Genomic DNA, 19,960 nt, shown 5'->3' on the forward strand with positions numbered 1-19,960 from the left:
AAGGAAGACAGGAGAGACAATGAGACAGGGACAGGCACAGGGAGGAGAGATAAAGGAACTTGTAAGAGACGGCCATAAGGCTGGACAGCATGTGTTCAAAAGCAATCTAATGCAATAAGCCTCCCAACAGAGGCCAGACACACAAACACTCAGGGCGGAGGTCGACAAATGTCTTCACCCAATAAACAAAATGACACACTACACATTATGGCTCTTAAGTACCTTTAAGTCAAGTCAGTTCACTCAGCGGGCATCTCACAAACACCTTTTTAGTTATTTTCTATGTAGAAAACAGGTGAGTACAAGTCCTATCTACTTCAAGTTTCAAGTTTACTTTATTTATATAGCACATTTAAAACAGCCACAAGACTGACCAAAGTGCTTCACAGAAGAAACAGCATCATAAGAGTAGTAAAAACAAACAAAACAGATTACAACAAAGAACCAGAATAAAACACTAATAGAGAATGTAATAGGCAGGAATATAAAACCTAATAGGCCAATGAAAACAGATGGGTTTTTAAAAGAGACTTAAAAATGGTCAAACCAGGGGCCATTCGGATTTCCACTGGCAAGTCATTCCAGAGACGAGGACCAATTACCGAGAAGGCACAGTCACCTCTACGCTTAAGTCTGGACTGTGGAATTAAAAGAAGGTTCTGGTCACCAGATCTTAGGCTTCTTGAGGGGATATACTGATGCAGCAATTCAGATTGGTAGCCGGGTGCTTGATTGTGCAAAGATTTGAAAACAAATAATACGATTTTAAAATGTATTCTAAACTGAACAGGCAACCAATGAAGGGCCTTTAAAAGCGGAGTAGCGTGATCCCTTTTTTCTTTTTTAAAAGAAATCTAGAGGCAGCATTTTGGACCAGTTGAAGACGGGCAATTTGGGATTTAGAAATTCCACAGTATAACGAGTTACAGTAATTGAGACGTGACGTAAAAAAAGCATGCACCGCCATCTCCAAAGTCTTATCAGTAAGGAAATGTTTAATTTTTGCAAGTATATGGAGCTGAGGAAAACTGGACCCAATTACAGTAGAAATTTGTTTGTGAAATTTTAATGAGTCATCTAAAATCCCGTACCTGCGAGGACCTAAAAGCTGATAGGGATCCCAGGTCAAAATTAAATGCTTTCATATTTTCTGAAGGGCCAAAAACAATTACTTCAGTTTTCTCCTCATTTAAGGATAAACATTTTTGAGATAACCAGGATTTAACCTCATCTAAACAGGATGAAAGAGCAGTCATGGCCAGTGGATCATTTTTCCTAAAAGGTAAACAGATTTGAGTAACATCGGCATAAAAGTGAAACGACACCCCATGTTTTCTAAAAATAGATCCCAGAGGTAGCATATATAATGAAAATACAGAGGGGGCCAAGATAGAGCCTTGCGGAAGGCCACAGGGGAGAGAAGCAGTGGATGATAAAAATTCTCCCAGCCTAACCATATATACCTCTATAAGAGAGGTCTGAAATCTTACTGCTAACTTTAAGAAATGATTAAAAAGACATTTTTAAACTTGTTTATAAAGATTATTCCATTTTGTTTCTGTTGAACTGGATGTATAATTCTTTTATCTATTGTTGTACTTCATTATTTATCTCTTGAGGTGTCTGCTTTTATACTATATTGTAGCGCTGAAAGTGTGAGAAATGTGTTTAAAAATGTTTGTCAAGTTTGTTACAATATTGTATTTTAAATCAGCAATAGAAAATGACAGTGATATCATAAAGTGTGCCTCTTAAAGTCAAATCACACAAAAATACTTTTGGTCAGATCCAGCTAATGTGCATACATGCTTCTAGACTAAACAAACAGGTGATTGGCTCTTTTAACTAAAAGGGGGTTCTAATTTGTCTCATTACTTTCCTGACAAATGGTCTGTTATACTGATATACCTGTGCCTTTTGTCTCTAGAACCAAAAGTTGACAGTGCTTCGAAGCCATTTGTGTACGTGTGAGCAGGTTTGCTTGTGTAGAATAATCTGCCTTTGCAGCTGAGAGGAACTAAAACCCATCTTTCTAATGCATTGTGTTTTGGTTCCTCTGACTTTCAACCGCCATTGGAGGTGCTGCAGTACCAGTTTCGTCCTGCAGGGGCTGCTGTGGTGCTGTGTTCTGACTAACAGTGAGGTCTTGCTTTCGCTCCAATTTCCCCTCATTATCTTTTACTTATTTTAAAGCCTCTTTTACCTCACAACATCGAAAAAGTTCTTGCAAACATCACTCAGAGACACCTGTGTTACCACGTTTTAACATTTCATTCACAACATGCCTTGTCACACTTAATCACAGGCAGGAGGCCAACGGTAAAGTGTTGCAGTATTATTAGAGCAAGCACGTGGCAGGCCATTAATTCCTTGTTTTTTACCCATCCATCAGTTTTTTTCCCCAATCCAGCCATTCATTCCCGCATCAGTCAGTCCGTCTATTAGCTGATCTATTCATCTATTCAGAGGCACAAATCAGCCATTCTCTTTCTGACAAGTCAATCCATCTATGCTAGGCACCACTTGTACTGCCATAGCCTACACAAAGAAACTTCTCAAGCAGTAGGGCTAGACTGAGCCAAGACAGGCAATTAAAGTCAGACACAGTGAGCAGCAGAAGCGATCGGTGCGGTGATAAGACTGACTGCGTACTGCGTCTACAGTTCTGTAAGAGGAAGAGCTAACAGCACTGAAAACTACCGAAACAGTTGCTGACATGTTAAGACAACACACTCCCATAAGAAAATGCCACTCTAGAGACTTGTATCCTGCACCACCTAAATGTCACTCTTGTGCTGTATTCAGTCATTCGGGTCCTGTATTTAGCTACTTCTGGAGGACTTTTTTAGTTTACAATATTAGTAAAAATGAAAACTGCTGTTGAAATGATGTTTGGATTTCTTTATTTTATTATTATTATTTTTTTATGTGATAGCAGCTATTTCATTGGCTATTTCTGATGTAAAAAACAAAAAACAAAACATGCTTGAATTATTAAAATTAATTTTTTTAAGTTTTAAATAAAACAAAGATTAAGTAGTTATGTTTTAGAGTAAATACTACTTGCATCTTGCTACTTCAATATTCACTTTTAATTCAATTATTTGTCAAATTTATTACCAAATTTGGATTGAAATCATTTTAAAGTAAATCATACACTAAATTGCAGCATAAAGAAGGTATTTAAGAACTAAATTTGACTAAAAACCTTTTTAAGAGTGTCTGAATAAACCAATTTTCTCAAGAGTGGAAATATTACAAACCAATAAAATATGTTTGACAGATAATGGGCTCTGAAATATGGGTGGGTTTTCTCTTAATAGTAAATATGTGTAAGTCTCCTACCTTGTATTGTGTGAGAATGTAAACCCACCATTTTTAATAATATATATTTTTATACAATACACTATTAGATTATACCTTTTAACATGGATGGGAATCACTATAGCAATGCCTCCCTTATAAAATGGTTAAGATGTGGTGTTAGCAAACAGGTGAAAACACAGCTGGTTTGTTTGGCCACACCAAACCATGTATTTAAGTGAAGTTGTCATTGGTGTTTATTGTACAACACTGTGAGGGAGTGAAACTCCAAATGAAAGGATATCCAAGAGGAAGTGTGAAATCCGAGTGTCATATTTAAAACAGAGGAGTATCTTGAGTGCAGATGCAAAACTCCCATATGGTCCAACAGACTGAGAAGCGCTAAAGGAGTCTTGATCCGATATGGAGTAAGAAAAGCAAATGTGTGTACTTGTCGACTTTCCAGTGGGTACACAACAGCTTGAGATGAAACAGGCATAGCGAGTTAATTATGCATCGTGGAACATGATATAACCCATTTGATTCATTAGGCATTATGTAGCATTTCTTTTCACCCATGGGCACATTACGAGGGCTGAAACAGCACGACTCGAGAAACATGAGAGGCCAGAACGATGCTCAGAGTGCACCGTGAGTGAGCGGCTGTGACTGCAAACAGACATCGCGTGCACACGCACGCACAGCTCAACCTGACATGTACAGAGACAGTCACAGACAAGAAGTCTGCCCGGCCTGTTTTTTCTCTTCCATTAAGATAACGTAAAGCCTATCGGCTGTGTATCAGTAACATCAGCTGATCCTTATCAGGAGAACAAACCTGTCAAAGATGGAGTCAAAGCCCTGAGGAGCGGAGAAACAAGTCAGGACATCGTCTGTTTGAATTCCAGTGACATCCTTGGTACTCCAACCACTGTTTCCTTGGAAAACACAAAACTGCCCATACCTTGAAATCAGAAAATCTCAGACGTCACAAGTGGCACTTGCACTAAAAAGACTTAATGTTCCAGGCACTTGGAACACCTGTGGTTCGTGACAAAAGACAGAGATAGCATCTTTGAGTGGCCCTGTCAGCTGGCCCTGTGGAGTGATGGATGTCTGGCACAGCGTTTGTGACAGAGTAAAAGCTCCAGGGAACGACGACGGAAAACTGGGCCTTTCTGTCAGATCATTAGTTCCGTACCAAAGGGATGAGTTGACCTTAAACCAGTGGAGAAATGTGAACGGGAGAGTCTCGCACAAGGACGTGAGGGTGTGTGTTCATTCACATGTAATTTGTTTTCTCATCATTTCAAAATATCGCTTGCTTCAGTTGACAGACTGGAGAAATGCATCATGGGGTTAGGTTTGTGACAGCTGCCTGAAACGATGAATTTAAAAGATCATTTTTTTAATTCAGTAAAAGTTAAGGTCAAAAGCACTTGTGGCATAATTTGAATTCACAAAAAAACTCAATTCTGATTTTTGTGGCCAAAGAGCAAGGTGGTGGATGGCACATCGCATTATTTAATATAGAGACAAGAAGCATCAACTGAAGCATGAACTAAAACAGCATAGACTAAAATCTTTGTTGATCAAAATGAAGATTAATTAAAAATGAGAGATCAATGTTGCCAACCCAGGCCTATAGTGTCCTATAGCTGTTGTACAACCTGTTGTTGCTTGTTCACATTGAGTGCACAAAATACACACTGACCATTAGAGAAACTCTAACTAAACAACACAGCATTCTTATCGCTGTCAAAATAAAAGCACTTATCCAGACGCTTAGAATTAAAACATATTGGCTGATGTTAATTAAACAACATCAAATAACACACAAGTGTAATTATTAGTTGCATTATTGATGTAAATGCTTTTAAGCTTGACATTTTTGCTTTTAAAAGCTCTAAAAACTGGCGCCATTCACTTTCATTGTAAGTGTTGCCACATCGCTGTCGAATGAGCTTAACTTGTTCTGAACTCGCGATACTCATTTAACTACAGTCTCATCTGGAAAAGTAAGAGAGCAACTGCGTCTTAGTGCATTTGGATTCAACGCTTTCTTTCTTAAAGAAGCACATTATCTGTGACAGCTCTCAGGGAGGGTGGCCAATAGGGTCATGGGAGGGAAAAAAATAGAAACAGATCAGGCACGATATCCCGGAGAGGCACAAACAAGAAGAAAAAAAGAATCTGGTGCATGTCTCACCAGATGATGTATTTTTTGCGCCCCCTCACACAGAGACGTGCCTGCCATTGTGTGACTGAGTGACATTTCCCATTCCCAGGATGCCCGTGTACGTGCCGTTCGCCTCTGATGAGGGTGGGGGGAGGCTAGTGGGGAGGGCGGAAAGGCTCCTGCCTCCCTCCTTAACCGCTTGGCAGTCTGCTCTTGATTAGAGCGACGCTCTTCCCAGCGAGGAGCTCCCGGGCCCTGTCAGGGGAGACGGCTCTTTGGTAATAGCGTCTGACAGGCTGAGGGGAGCCGCGCGGGGACTGATACAGATGCTGCTATCCTGAGTGGCATCAGGCTCAAGCCAACATCACCTACTTCGGTAAAATCCCCACACCACTGACTCTCCAGCTGCCAACCTGTCAACCGGTCTCATGTCTAGCACATGCCAGCCGAGGGTCTGTGTGTACATGGATGTATGACACATTCTGCATCTAACATAGCCAGGAGGAAAAAACAGGTGCTGCCGGTACGACTGCGTTTTCAATCCCACCAGCCTGACTTTTAACAGGAAACCGGACCTAATTCCACCCAGAAATAACTTCCTTCCTGATTTTAATTGCTTCATTTTTGATATATTGGTGGAAGTTATCTCCTGTGGCAGCTCATGGAGAGAAGCTATTAAGGGTGATAGACGTGAAATAAAGAGAGCAAAAGAAAAATAAACCCTAGGGTTGTTTTTTTTTTTTTTTTTAATAGGCTGAATGGAAAAATTTTCATGTATGGGCGGCCATGAAATGCTGGTCAAAGACTACTGCATCATCCAAAATGATTAAAATGTGCTTCTCCTTTAAAAGCCATTTAAAGGAAAAGGGATAAAGATTTCTACACCACTAGTGGCAGACGCAATTGCCAAAATAATGATTTTTAAACAGGTTCCAAACACACTGTCCATCTGCCACTGGCTAGAAATTACACACTAAATTTTTAAAAATTTCTAAGATGACTCTGAATTGTGACTGGAAGAACCGCTACAAAATATAAAACAGCCAATAAATCCATACAACTGTGATCACACATAAGCTGAATTCTAAATTCATTCTAATAATCAATTAATATTTCTTTATTGTATGAATTATAAAGGGAATGTTTAAAAAAAATAGACCTCATTATTAAAAATAAGACAATTGTGAAAAATAACATATGGTTATTTTTAAGTTTGTTAACACTGCAACAACTGAAATAAAAAAGTAAAAAAAATTAAATTAAAAAAAAAAGACAAAAGAAATCAATCTTAATAAAATAAAAAATGTTTACCAAACTATTTTATTATACCATATTATAAACGTTAAAGTAGCTGCCTTTAATACTAACTTGAGACAATTGAATAGAATTGCTACTTCAGTAACACAAAATGGATTAAAAACCAAGAAACAAGTTCACAACAGCATGTGTGTGATCCATGCGTGTGATCCAGATGGTCTACCATGGATGCCAGATTTGAAAAGAAATAAGAAGTTGAGTGATCAAGAAAAAGCTTTTTATTAGTTTATTTAAAGTCTTGATTATTAATCTTTTTATTACCATCTAATGTGTACTGTGCGCTTACAAATTGAAGAAAATTGCGTTGTTATTGGGTCTTAGGTACTCTGACTCTGCAAAGCGACCTATTGCTTATTCCTCAACACAAACATGAAGATACACTCAAAACTGCAGTTGCAGGCACTCCAAGAACATTTTAGTATTGCACCTGTACAACATGATTCATGGTCGTAGTCTTGTAGGACTCTCTAATGGCACCAGGGAATAAAGCCCCACTTTTAATCTGTCTCCAGCCACAGTGAAATCATGTGACTGGAGGATAAAAGGATCACAAATGCATGGAAATATATGCAAAGAGGTCTGGCTGAAAATGGCTTTTATGATGGGCAGCCGAAGGTCCGGAGGGAAGGCGTCCACCTTCTGCCACTGTCTGCGCGCCCTGCGAGTTCATTCCCAGAGTTCACGCTAAAGGAGAACTGAAGGAGATGCTGCTTTTCTCTTGAACGCTGCACCTTGGCTAGAACTCAAACGTCAGCCGGGCCACATCCATCTTAAAATGGCAACACCTCAGTTATCCGAGGATGGCTGGAGGGATAGTGTATTAACCAGAATCAGAGTGTGTGAGAGACGAGTCAAGCAGAGAGAAGATGGCTGCGATAATTGATCAGTCAAGTTAAACTGAATCAAGACCACACATCAACAGTCAAGGGACAATGCCATAAACTAGCTTGCAAACAAGCCAAAAACAAAAAGCCCAGGCAGTCTGTGGCTTAGCAATAACCCCCCATTAGAATGAATCACACGAGTAAGCAATGAAAGTGCACATGAATGACTGAGCATCAGAGCTTTGGATCAGAGGTGTCATAACACAGTGAGTCATCAGCACGAGCATGACTGAACATGCAGAATCACAACACGATCCGTTATGACATGATGGTACATGTCCAGATGAGGACAATCGAAGACTTGCTAGAAAGAGGGCAAAATCTGACAGGGCAGGTGCACGTTCTGTTGCTGTATTTTCAGATATTTCAACAGCAGGCTTTTTGGAAATATATCTATAAAACAACAAAAGTTTGAAAAGTTTCAAATTATATATATATATATATATATATATATATATATATCTAGAAATAAAAATAAACATATAAACATTACATTATACTTGGATTTTTGTTTTTTCCATACAATGAATTTGAAACATATTTCAAAATATAAAGTCACAGGCTTGAAACAACATGAGGGTGAGTATATGATGACAAAATTGTATTCTTTGGGTGAACGAACAGTTTAATGATCTAGGATTTGCCAAAAAGAATATGAGAGACAGAGAGTTCAAAGTTTGGCTGCTTAGCATGACCCCCAGAGCTCCTGCTGGTAGAAAATTTAATTACTCTCTTCTGGCAGCAAATGTGAATCTTGCCTTGTGTGTTTGCACAATAACAAATAATAAAAATTGACTGCCTATGAGCAGAGATAAAAGATTTGAAATCTCATACTTCCAAGGAGTCATGTGCAAGATGAGAAAGTGGCACTAAAGTCAGGGGAAATGCTAACAGACAGTTTTCAGTATTACAGAAGACTCTAAAAGTCAAAACACTTGAAAGCATCCTAAACCAATTCATGACTGTGTGCTTGTGATTGAGTCTGTGGCAATTTGGATGGGACCTTGATGGACCGGATGGGGCTCTACCTCACAATCTGCACAGACTCCAAATGACGTCCTTCAGCTGACAGCGGCCATTTTTGAAGCATTTTAGCTTCATTTTTCAATAGTGTAAGGAAATAGAGATACATTGTCCCTCTTTTGTTTAGAGTCTTTGTCCTGAACACAACACGAAATCACTCTGATGATTAAAACTGACCTGTCACCCTGTTCCAGAACTCCTGCTGCTGTGTCAGAGACATGCATCTTTAGTAATCTTATCCATTATAAGCTCTGATGGAGAAGTCTTACCTCACCGCATCAAATTTGTTTCGGAAAACCATTTATGGGATTCATGTTGTGTCCCCAGGTTTCAAAGTTAACTTGTTCAGTGGTCCAAAGACATACTGCAAATTACATTATATAAACTGAGAGCTATACTGCATACTTCCCAGCAGGTAAAAATCACATAAAAAAAGCTAAATTGATTTTGGGGTTAACCAACCTCTCACAATGCAATAAGGTACTCAAGAAAGTTTTTGTAAGTATTACAAGTACTTACGTAAATGAAATGACTTTCATTTCTGCGTTGCTCTCAGTTTCTGCTTTCCACTGGCCGCAGGGATACTTTGGTGCGTTTGATTAATTTTTGTAATAATTTACATTTCATACTTCTTTTTTGAACTTCATCATGCTTATTCAAAAATTCATGGATCACAAAAACAGAAAACATAAAATAAACAAATCAGGAAAAGCAGAGTTGCATCTGCCATAAATAAACTAAAACTTTTCCATGTTTCAAGATTTCAGTCAAAACAGATCAAATACCACATACTTGAAACACTGCTGTTCAAAAGTTCAGGGTCTGAAAAAAAAAAAAAAAAAAAAAATATATATATATATATATATAACAATAATATTTATATTTAGCAAGGATGCATTAAACGGATCAAAAGTGCACAGTAAAGTAGTTTACATTATTTCAAATAAATGCTGTTTCAAAGTTTCCACAAAATAACATAATAATAATAATATTATTACATTAATAATAATAAATGTTTCTTGAGCACCAAATCAGCATATTAAAATAATTTCCAAAGACTCATGTGACACTGAAGACAGGAATCACAGCAATAAATTACATCTTAAAATACAATAAGATAGAATTTAGAAATCAGTTATTTTAAATTGTAATAATATTTCAAAATATTACTGTTTGTGCTGTAATTGTGTTCAAATAATGCAAGCATGATGAGCATCTTCTTTTAATAACACACACACACACACGCACACAACCAAAAAAAAAAAAAAACCTCAGTCTTTTGAATCGTTGTGTAATGTATAATGCAGTTCCTATTTTGATAAATAATTTTAAAGAAAATTATTACTATACACTAGTATTGTCAAATGATTAATCGCGATTAATCGCATCCAAAATAAAAGTTTTTGTTTACATAATATACGTATGTGTACTTACATGTAAATACACACACATACAGTATATATTTTGAAAATATTTACACGTATATAGATTTATACTATTATATTTTATATTATATATAAATATATTTAATACATAAACATAACATATTTTTCTTAAATATATATATATATATATATATATGCATGAGTTTATTTATATATACATAATAAATATACACAGTACACACTCATATATTATGTAAACAAAATCTTTTATTTTGGATGCGATTAATTGTTTGACAGCACTACTATACACACAAAGCCAAACAGCTTCCCTTTGGCTGCCTCTGCTAATGAATTCTAATTCAGCGTGGTATGATGAAGTAGACTTATAAGTGTAAAAGCGGTCATTCTCCCTCAAAGGGGGTTCTCTCCTCTGAGTGGTATATACAGAAGACACACTTAAAAAAGTGATATTATATTCAGACCCCTGCGACCTTGTTTTTGTGAGCCATGCAGAAATCAGTAAAATTCAACCAAACATCCAGACATAATGAATACTTAAAAAACCATTAAAGAACCAATCTTAAATAAACATCACAGTATGAGTGATGTGCCGGGAGCCTCTGAGAGCCGGTGTGAGGTGAATAAACATCACTAAATGAACGTTAGGGGCTGAATGACCTCTATTCATCGGCAGATCAAACCGTCTTCCTCTTTTCAGCAACACTACCTCCCTGACTCTAGACTTCCCTGGGCTTCATACCCGTCACAAGCCTCTCGAAGATCTTTCTTTGATGAATTATTTCACTTAATGGAATAAAGACATTGACCATTATTAGGTTTAAGTAAGCTGACGCCAGAGTTTCATTTGCACACATGTGGCACACAGTCCAGGATGCCTAAATCAAGCCGATCCTATTCTCGCCGATGGCATTAGTGCCTCACTTGAAAACAAATTAAAACAATGTGACCCAGTGAGGCCAGACACAGAATGGGGTTTGTCCTAAAAAACACAGCACCATCATGGTCCTATTTGGACCAAAAAAAAAGGGGGAGGGGGACAAACAGGTAATGCTATTTATCTCTCCAAAGAAACTAATGTGCCTTCGCAAGCTGGGATAAAAATAACAGACTCATTGAGTGCCTATGTGCTCAGTGCCTTGGAGGGACTCTAATGCATTTTCATTTAGACCAAACTCAGATGTTATTAGGACCAACTCTGTCCGTCTTCATTTCACTCTGATCTCAAGGCCAAAGCAGACAAAGGGGGCCACTTTTTAGTAGTCCTCTTAAAAATCGTTTAGACTGAAAACAGCAAAAGGCAGATATACCGAAGATTAGCTGAAATTACTGTTATCATGGCATCAAAGTCTTGTGTCTAAGTAGAGGCATATCTTTTTTTTTTTACCATAAAGGCCATTGGTTTTAAAATCGTAAAAACAACTGTGAAAAGATTAAACAATGAAGATTCAATCAACATTTTTAATTAAATTAGATTGTACAATTATTCTGTATCCAGTTGCTGATTGTAATCGAGGTAGGGTTTGGGCAAGCATTGTGGCTGCTCAATGAATGAAACGTAGCATCAATGCTTGAATATTTTGAAAATATTCCAAATTACATTCAACAAATATTCAAAACATTCTAAAAACCTAGAGCTAAATGGTGAGGGTTGATAAAAAGCAGTGAACCTATCATCGGACTGTGCAGTATGACTGTGCAGTTTATACCACGTGATCAGAGACTATAGAAATACAAAGACGGTTCACTCCTTCGCTTACCAAAAAGTAGTATACTTCAAGTTTATTTTATTAAGTATACTTAAGTAAAGTTCAAGTAATCAGTGTACTAGTAGTATACTTGTAAGTGTACTATTTCAATACTCCTTGGGACTAAATTGGCCCACTTTCTAGTATATAAAATATACTTTTAAGTATACTTTAAGTATAACAGTAGTAAACTTTGAGTACACAACTAGTTTACATCAATGTTTTTAGCTTGTACTGCAACTATTCTAAAAGTGAACTTATAGGTATACTGATAGTTTACTAATTAAATACTTGTAGTAGCATTTTTAGTACACTTTGAAGAATAGTCTCAGTAAACTACTAGTTTAGTAGTTTTATACTGCAAGTATACTCGTAAGTTTTCTTTAAGTGAACTTTACATCATACTTTAAATATACTACTATGTCCCTATTTATTAATTTGTATATATTTTGTTATATGAATATCTGAACATACAAAACATCAAAAGAAAGAACAGGGTATCTGCTTGTAAACAAAAACATTTTATTCTAGCTTCATGCATTCTTTTTTTAAACACTTGAATGTGGGTAAGTTTCATAAATAAAAAATAAACAAATAAACAACATTTTGAACAAAAAGCTGAAAAAAGACTATGAATTGGATTCAGAATGATAATCAAAACGTAGATGGAGTCGATCAACACCCCAAAGCTTGACAGTCATTATTACCTCTTCATTGGTGACATTTTATTCCATAACGTTACACAGTTTTGATGCTGTTTTATGTCAGATGATCATATTAGGTTACATGTGGATTGGAAGCATCTGTTGTTTAGGTTTCTTTGCTTGTATTTTTTTTTTGGGGAAATTCTGTACAGAAGATGTGTACTAGCGCCCCCTACCACATAACAACGGAGCACAAGTATAGCTCAAATATATTTTTAAGTCAAGTATACTTAAATGTCATTTTAAGCATATTTCCGAGAAGTACATAAAGCCCATTTCTGAGAAGTACATAAAAAGCAGACTAAAAGTATACTTTCCTATTTTTTAGTTTAAAAGAAGTATACTAATAGAACACTCGAATAAACTTCTTTTTATAAGGGTTTACTAATGAATGGGAGAAACTGCAACACACAATATGGCGGAATAGTCCCGCCTTCTAAATGAAAGAGCCAATTGCTGATTGACTGCAGCGGCTGTTAGAAGCTCCGGTTCCCATAAAAACCTGAGGCTAGACCAGCCAATGAACATGTGCAGTGTTAAGCTCGTTATGACTGAGCATGTGCATTGGCTGGTCTAGCCTGAAAAATTTACTTTTTAAAAGCTATTTGAGCATATGAAACAACATTCATGGGGCGGTTCATTTCAGATTCTGTTGCTGATTTGAAATATGTAATTTAATTGTTCAGCACATCTGAGATTTCAGGATTCCCCCATTCATTTATATAGGACTTGGTCTTGTTTGAGCTGCCTGGAGGCGTCGCAAATATGACCGTCTATATACTTTCCTTGAAAGGGCCTTTGGCGTGATGCACAGCTATGAATGGCAACCAACTGCATCGATTTTGCAGATTCTTCTTTAGTGTGATGTTCTGTATTGGACAACCTTGCATAACCACCCAATGGTATACACATGATAATGTTAATTTGTTTAATTAAAGAGTATGGGGTCATGTATTTAAAAAAAATAACGTATAATGTATAATTTAAAAAAAATTAAGAAAATTAGATTTGGTCATTTTGATTTCATGGTGACTGAGACTGCTTTACATTATTTCGAATGAGGGCAACAAAGAAACATGGGAGTCCCAAAGAAATCCTAAAAGGTTCTGCTTTTTGTGGCTCATCCAGTCAGAACATTATACATTTATTAAAATTATTATTAGTTTTGTTTCTACTTTAAGTAAAGTGAAATGTTGTGGCAATGAAAGATTATGAAGAGCTTTATTTGGTTTGCGCCCAAGTCCCAAATAAAAATAACAATAGAACAATAAACAAACAAACAAACAAACAAACAATAAATGAATGAATGAATGAAAGTTATTTTATTTTTGAAGTATTTAATCTACCGTATTGATGTAACCTGTAACCTGAATTAGCAATGCTGGCTCATTCTTACCTTGAAGTTGCATATACATGTTATTATGTCCCCAATTCTGAGACACTCGCCGTCAAACTTGCAAGTGTTGGTGTCACAAAGAAAGAGATCTGTGTCCCGGTCATCATCCCCTGCAACAACATGAAGAGCCAAAAAAACATCATGAATTTCTGCATAAACACAGCAGTGTCAAGACACAACCAGCACAAGCAGGATAATGTTTTTTCAAACACTTCTGATAAAAATAAGTCAGCAGAACTAACGAATCCAGCAGGCAGGCTGGCAGGGCTTCAGAAGGGTTCATCAACTTGTGATGAGCACCTCCATTCGCCAAGACCATATTTTACTCTTGAGACATTTTCTTATCGGGAATAAAACAAGTGCTCATGGAGGAATAAAGATTCAGCACATGGTGAACTTCTTGAATCTCCGCATGAGAACCTTATTCAGCTTTTATAATAAGCTGAGTACAGGCTCTGCAAAATATTCTTATTTTGCTGAGGAGCCGGACAGGCTCTGAAAAAATTGCACTTCATCAAAAATCAAGAGCTCACAGACAGTTTAAGTCCACACGGATTCCTTAAGATGATTACAATTAAGATGAGTTGTTTCAAAAACAGGCCACGGCTGAGTCAAAATCTAATTTTACTATTCAGCGTACAAAAGCTGACTGCTGTTCATTTAACAATTAAGTTCCCAAAATAATGAGTTTACCCATTAGGCACTAAATAATTCGGCCCTTATCTGATACCTTTTATAATTATGCAAAAATAAGCATCTCTATCATTTGCTTAATATTATAAAAATGACAAAAACATTACGCAAAGAATAATATCTCATGATACATTCCACATTACCGGCATATATTTCGACACAAAGCGCCATATATCATCATAATAAGACTATACGACACAAAACAGTGGGTCCGCTCATGTGCCCTGGGATTTTTGCTGTCAAAGCAAATAAGCTTCTTGCAAGTGCTACACAGTATTTTTACCCTGTGTTATCCGGTGAGGCCTGGAAGCTAGAAAGAACCAGAACATTGCTCATTGTAACGACAACACCAGAGGACATGCAGCTACTTTAGGCCCTGCTAAAGGGCCACATACAGTGTGGAAATATGTCTTACATAACCTTGTGGCTTATTTGCATTTCAGCTAAAAATTATCAATGCACTTCAACCGCTACAAGGGGGAAAAAAGAATAGTAGTCTTGCGAGACAGTTGCAATAATCACATTGTGTGCCTCAGACTCAGTTCTGGAGACCTTGAGAAATGACGCCGGCTCTTGGTATGTGCATAAATCCCTCGTGTAAAATTAGTAGCTGTTCATGCTTTGCAGCAGGAATATTTCATTAAAATTCCTCTTGTTCACAATCTGTTCTTAAGGAGCTGTGATAAACTGACATTCAATCAATTCAGCCTACTGAAGCAACAAATACTAGTCAGAGTATTTGCCAAAGCTAATTAGTCAAAACCATTGTCAGTCCCTTGGCTTACTGATAAAATGAGAATTCATGCCTTAATTTGAATCTAATACTTCTTAAACAAAACATTTTCCTCACAGTTTTTAAGCAGCATCAGTAGAAGTCCTAGATCACTTGGTGCCTTAAAGGCATAATTCACCAAAAAAATCACTTTCTTCTGTGGAACACACAAAAAAAGATATTCTTAAGAATGTTTTTGTCCAAACATCATTGCACCCCCACTGACTTTCACTGTATAGACAACACTTGAGAAATGGAATTAGTGTTCGAGATACTTCTTTTACTAACATCAGTCATACAGTTTTATTATCAAACATACAAATAATTGTTCTGGAAGTTGCATTTAAGATCCATTTGGCTCACAAATCTAATGTGGCACATTGCTCTTTGGTTTGAGCGGGCATGATGCATCTGCTTGCATTATTGATGCAAGCACTCCCTCTGCAAAGGCATACAGATGCAAAGCATTTTGTCACACCTCTACTGCTTGGCTGCCCTTCTGTAACTGTGTCATAATACAGTTTGACCTCGCAACACAGGTAGACACATTTGAGTGCATGTCTGAAACATGCAGTATTCAACGAGGCACTTGGCAACAGGAGCAGGAGGGGGAATTGGTGTAATGGATCGGAGAGGAACATGGAGATCTGAGTCACAGGAGCTTTTCTCTCACCAGACACAAAATCCTTCTATTCAGTCTAATTAATCTGAAGCAGTGGCATCCTGTAGCGACACTGAAAAAACACATTCCATTAAAAAACAACACATGAGGTGCCACCGTTTCAGAAACACACCAAGTGACCTTGAAAAGAGATATTCTAACACACACACTAAACAATACATTAAGAATGATTCAAAAGTCAGGACCTGTGAAAGTCAGTGGAGTTCAGCGTTGTTTTGGACCCCACTGACATTCATTGGATGGACAGATGAAACATTCTTCAAAATATATTTTATGTTCCACAAAAGAAAGGTTTTGGTACAAATTTTCTTCTTCCTTTTTTTTTTGGTGGTGGTGAACTATCCCTTTACGTAACACTAAAGAAGCTTCTTATGTACCCCCTGAGGTCCATGTTTTCTGGTCTGGACCATCAAAAACTTCAAAGCCATATAAAGTTAGGACAGGAAAGTAAAAACAGAGACTGAGGAAAGTTATCAGGTCACGCTAGAGGAAATGAGTTCTGGAAACAGGCAGTGGCATCCTTGCAATTTTATTACAGTAATTTCTTCATCAAGGACACTGAAAGGCCTCTAAATGCTTAACTACATTTTAAACTTAACCAAGACATCAGTCAGATAATTTGATTAACTGTAAATACGCATTTTGAGCAGGGGTGAGTTACCATGAGCGGAAAGGAATTTTGTTCTGCTCTCTTTAAAGTCTCTCTGGCAGGACAATCTTTCAGTAGCTGTCTACATGGAGAGATAAGATCTGTTTTCCTTTTCTTTGTGAAGAAAGCACTGTATGTGTGTGGACAACAAAATTTCAATAAAAATTCCTCAAAGTCATTCCTTGAAGTCACAAAGCAATGATTAGAGCAGCCAAACAGGAAATTACATCTTTCATCCTGAGATGCTCTACTATCTGACGGCCCACAAAAACAAGTTAAAGCAACTCTTCCTGAATCCAAAATAGACTTTCTCTAAGTACGAAAACAGTTCGGTTTAAACACAGGACTCTTATGAACTTCAAGGTATGTGTATATGAAAATGTGACGTGCAAACAGTCTGCATGACACACGGCCGTAAATAAGATAACAGTTGATGCATGACTATCCACAACAATGGTTTGCAGAGTCGATTCTTTTGGAGCTGTCACTAGCAAGGCAAACACTATATTTAACCTCCCCATAAACAGCCTTATACTGACATCAAAACATTCTGGAACACATTACATTCAGAACAAGAATACATATTACAGACTTAAAGGAAGGTTATAGAATTTATACTATTCCTGTAGCATTAATACATTGCTAAGTTCATATCAATAAATATATATTTTTAAATACAATACAAATGAAATATTTTTAATTATTTCATATTTTAAAACACTATTTAAAAGATATGTGTAATATTTGTGCCACTAAATATTACCAAAAATGTTTTTTTAAATATAATTTCCCATAGTTTCTTCATCTGCCAATGGTCACAAAAACAGACAGTCCTGAACAATGATGCTCTACAGGCAAAAATATTTTAATAATAAAAAAAGTCTTTTGAATTTTTTTGTGAACAACTGGTTTAATTTTTTTTTATTCATACGCTGCATAACATACTACTAAAATGATATACTGTATTTTAGACCTCATAATGTTTAATCAAAAATATCAATTCGATCTTCCAGTGAAATCAACATAGTTCTCTCTGGTGATGTACATCAGACTTCTCCAATCATTTAGGCTGATTAAACTCTTCCTCAAAATCCAATCATCAACTGATGGGCAGAACCAAGTCCCACACTTACATTTTTGTTTTTTTCTTGTTTGATAATTAGTTGCATACAGATGTACGGTACAATCTGGAAGAAAACCTCTGTTGCTATTTCTGTTTCATTGCAACTTTAAGACATTATATATAAGGCCAAATATTTGCATACTGCCTCATAGGGATTTCCGCCACGTTCGTTTAAGATTCTAAAGCAACAAATTCTATAAAAAAAATTCATAATCAGTATAACCTTGGTAAGAGCTTTTGAACGGGTATTTGGAGCAGCATAATTTGTCCTATGGCTTAGCCACTTTTGCATAATAGCTATTTAGTAGCTAATGGAGGCAATTTAAAACAAATAGGTTGTGAGTTATGGCTGTAACTTAAAAGTGACAAGGTGAAGGGCAGATTTAGTATAGAGAATGTGTTGCAGAACTTCGTAACTTACAAATACACATGAAGAACACAAGACTACTAATTAAAAATTCCACCTCCAATATTATAATTAGCCAACAACATCCACCTCACCAGTAATAGAGATCTAACAGTCCAAATTAAGGGTGTTGCCAGTGCTACCTCCAGCTGCTTGGTTCTTCATTCTGCAGTGAAATAGGAAACTTTGTTTGGCTCACACACCTGGTATTGCAGGTCTCCTCGCTCTCCTCAAGAGTGTTGTAATTTTATCAAAACAAACGAGAAGTGTGAGCCAATGTTACATCTCACAATGTGCCAAACGGGAGAGTATCGGGGGAGATGCAGATTGTTATTTCTGCCTTGCCAGCGAGGTGAATAATTGAAAGAAGCAAGCTGGCAGAGACACAAATATTCTAAAGGTGAAGTGTAGACAGCTCCTGTGAGTGAGACATCAGACCAGTTGTCTGGCCATTAAAGAGCTGGATTTCAAACCTCAGGACATTGTTATCAGTTGAAAATGTTTTTGGCTTTTGTTTGAGGTGTAATACAAAAGAATCTGTTCAGAATTCTCCGTTCTTTATAGAGAAGTAGAACAAGTGTGTTTTTAAATATCTGGATACTTTGTAACTAATATGAAAAAAACCTTCTAACAAACATCTAACAGACAGCAAATGTTCGCGATGCCACCCAAAAATGAAACTTATTAACTCATCCTCATGTTGTTCCAAACCAGTATAACTTTCTTTTGTGAAACACAAAAAAAGAACTTTTCGAGAACGCTATGGTCTAAACAACATTGACATCTGTTCCACAGAAAGAAAAAGCCATACAGTACAGATATGGAATGACACGAGGGACAGTAAATAATGACAGAATTTTAATTTTTTTTAATGAACTATCCCTTTAAGTCTTCAATTGAGCTACCAAAAACTGGCAGTTTATGTTGTTGTGTCTCTTCAAATTCATAAAAGTCTGCTGTCTCCTCTCGCCTACTTCGTTTGTGCTTGTCTCGCCTCCTTTAAAGCTGATATGCAAAAGCCCTCGGTGAGCCAGCACTGCAAAAAATTCTCCAAAGGAGAGCTATTGACATCTATGAACAATACAAATAAAAGCTTACGGCCCTTTGGGCAGTGACTTACTTTGAGGCAGTAGCTAGCATAAAATTGATACAAAGTAGCTTACAGAGTTGACGCTGAATTCTGATCATGAACAGAAAAGATACTTCAGTAATAAGGCACTTACTTTGCAAAAGTATTCACACTACTTGTGTCCACTGCCAATGGCCTTAGGTTAGGACTGTTGACTAAACAGCTGGCTTGCATTTGTTTTGCTGGACATTGTTGCTGTGTTCAGCACATAATTCTGTGCTGGGAATTTAAACTACATGCAGTCAGTTGGAAATTCAGTTTTTATGCCATAGGTGCAGGTTCCTCTCTTATTATGTTGTTGTAAATGCACTGCAATGCAATGTCCAAATATATAGCCATTCTGTTTGCTGTGTTCACTAATTCGTGGATACTGTAAAGGGACAGCTAACCTAAGAAATATGAAAATCCTGTAAATGTGTTCTAAAACAACCACTTATTTTCATTAAACAGGCAAGAACACTTTTTCAAAATGCTTGTCAAATGTGCTGACAACTGTTTGAATAACTGTCACTAAATTATTTTAAATGGCACTCCTGACAATCATATCTG

The 19,960-nt window shown here is 36.9% G+C and overlaps 1 protein-coding gene across 1 annotated transcript in view; it reads right to left on the reverse strand.

The window, feature by feature from the left end:
- The window catches only part of tmeff2a (transmembrane protein with EGF-like and two follistatin-like domains 2a), a 75,811-nt gene that overhangs the window by 52,635 nt on the left and 3,216 nt on the right, over nt 1-19,960 (reverse strand). Inside the window, exon 2 of the mRNA XM_058788233.1 lies at nt 13,958-14,067. Coding sequence (XP_058644216.1) covers nt 13,958-14,067 — 110 coding nt within the window. The remainder of the gene's footprint in view (nt 1-13,957; nt 14,068-19,960) is intronic.

The sequence above is a fragment of the Onychostoma macrolepis genome, chromosome 09 (assembly GCF_012432095.1).
Source record: "Onychostoma macrolepis isolate SWU-2019 chromosome 09, ASM1243209v1, whole genome shotgun sequence".
NCBI classification, from domain to species: domain Eukaryota; kingdom Metazoa; phylum Chordata; class Actinopteri; order Cypriniformes; family Cyprinidae; genus Onychostoma; species Onychostoma macrolepis.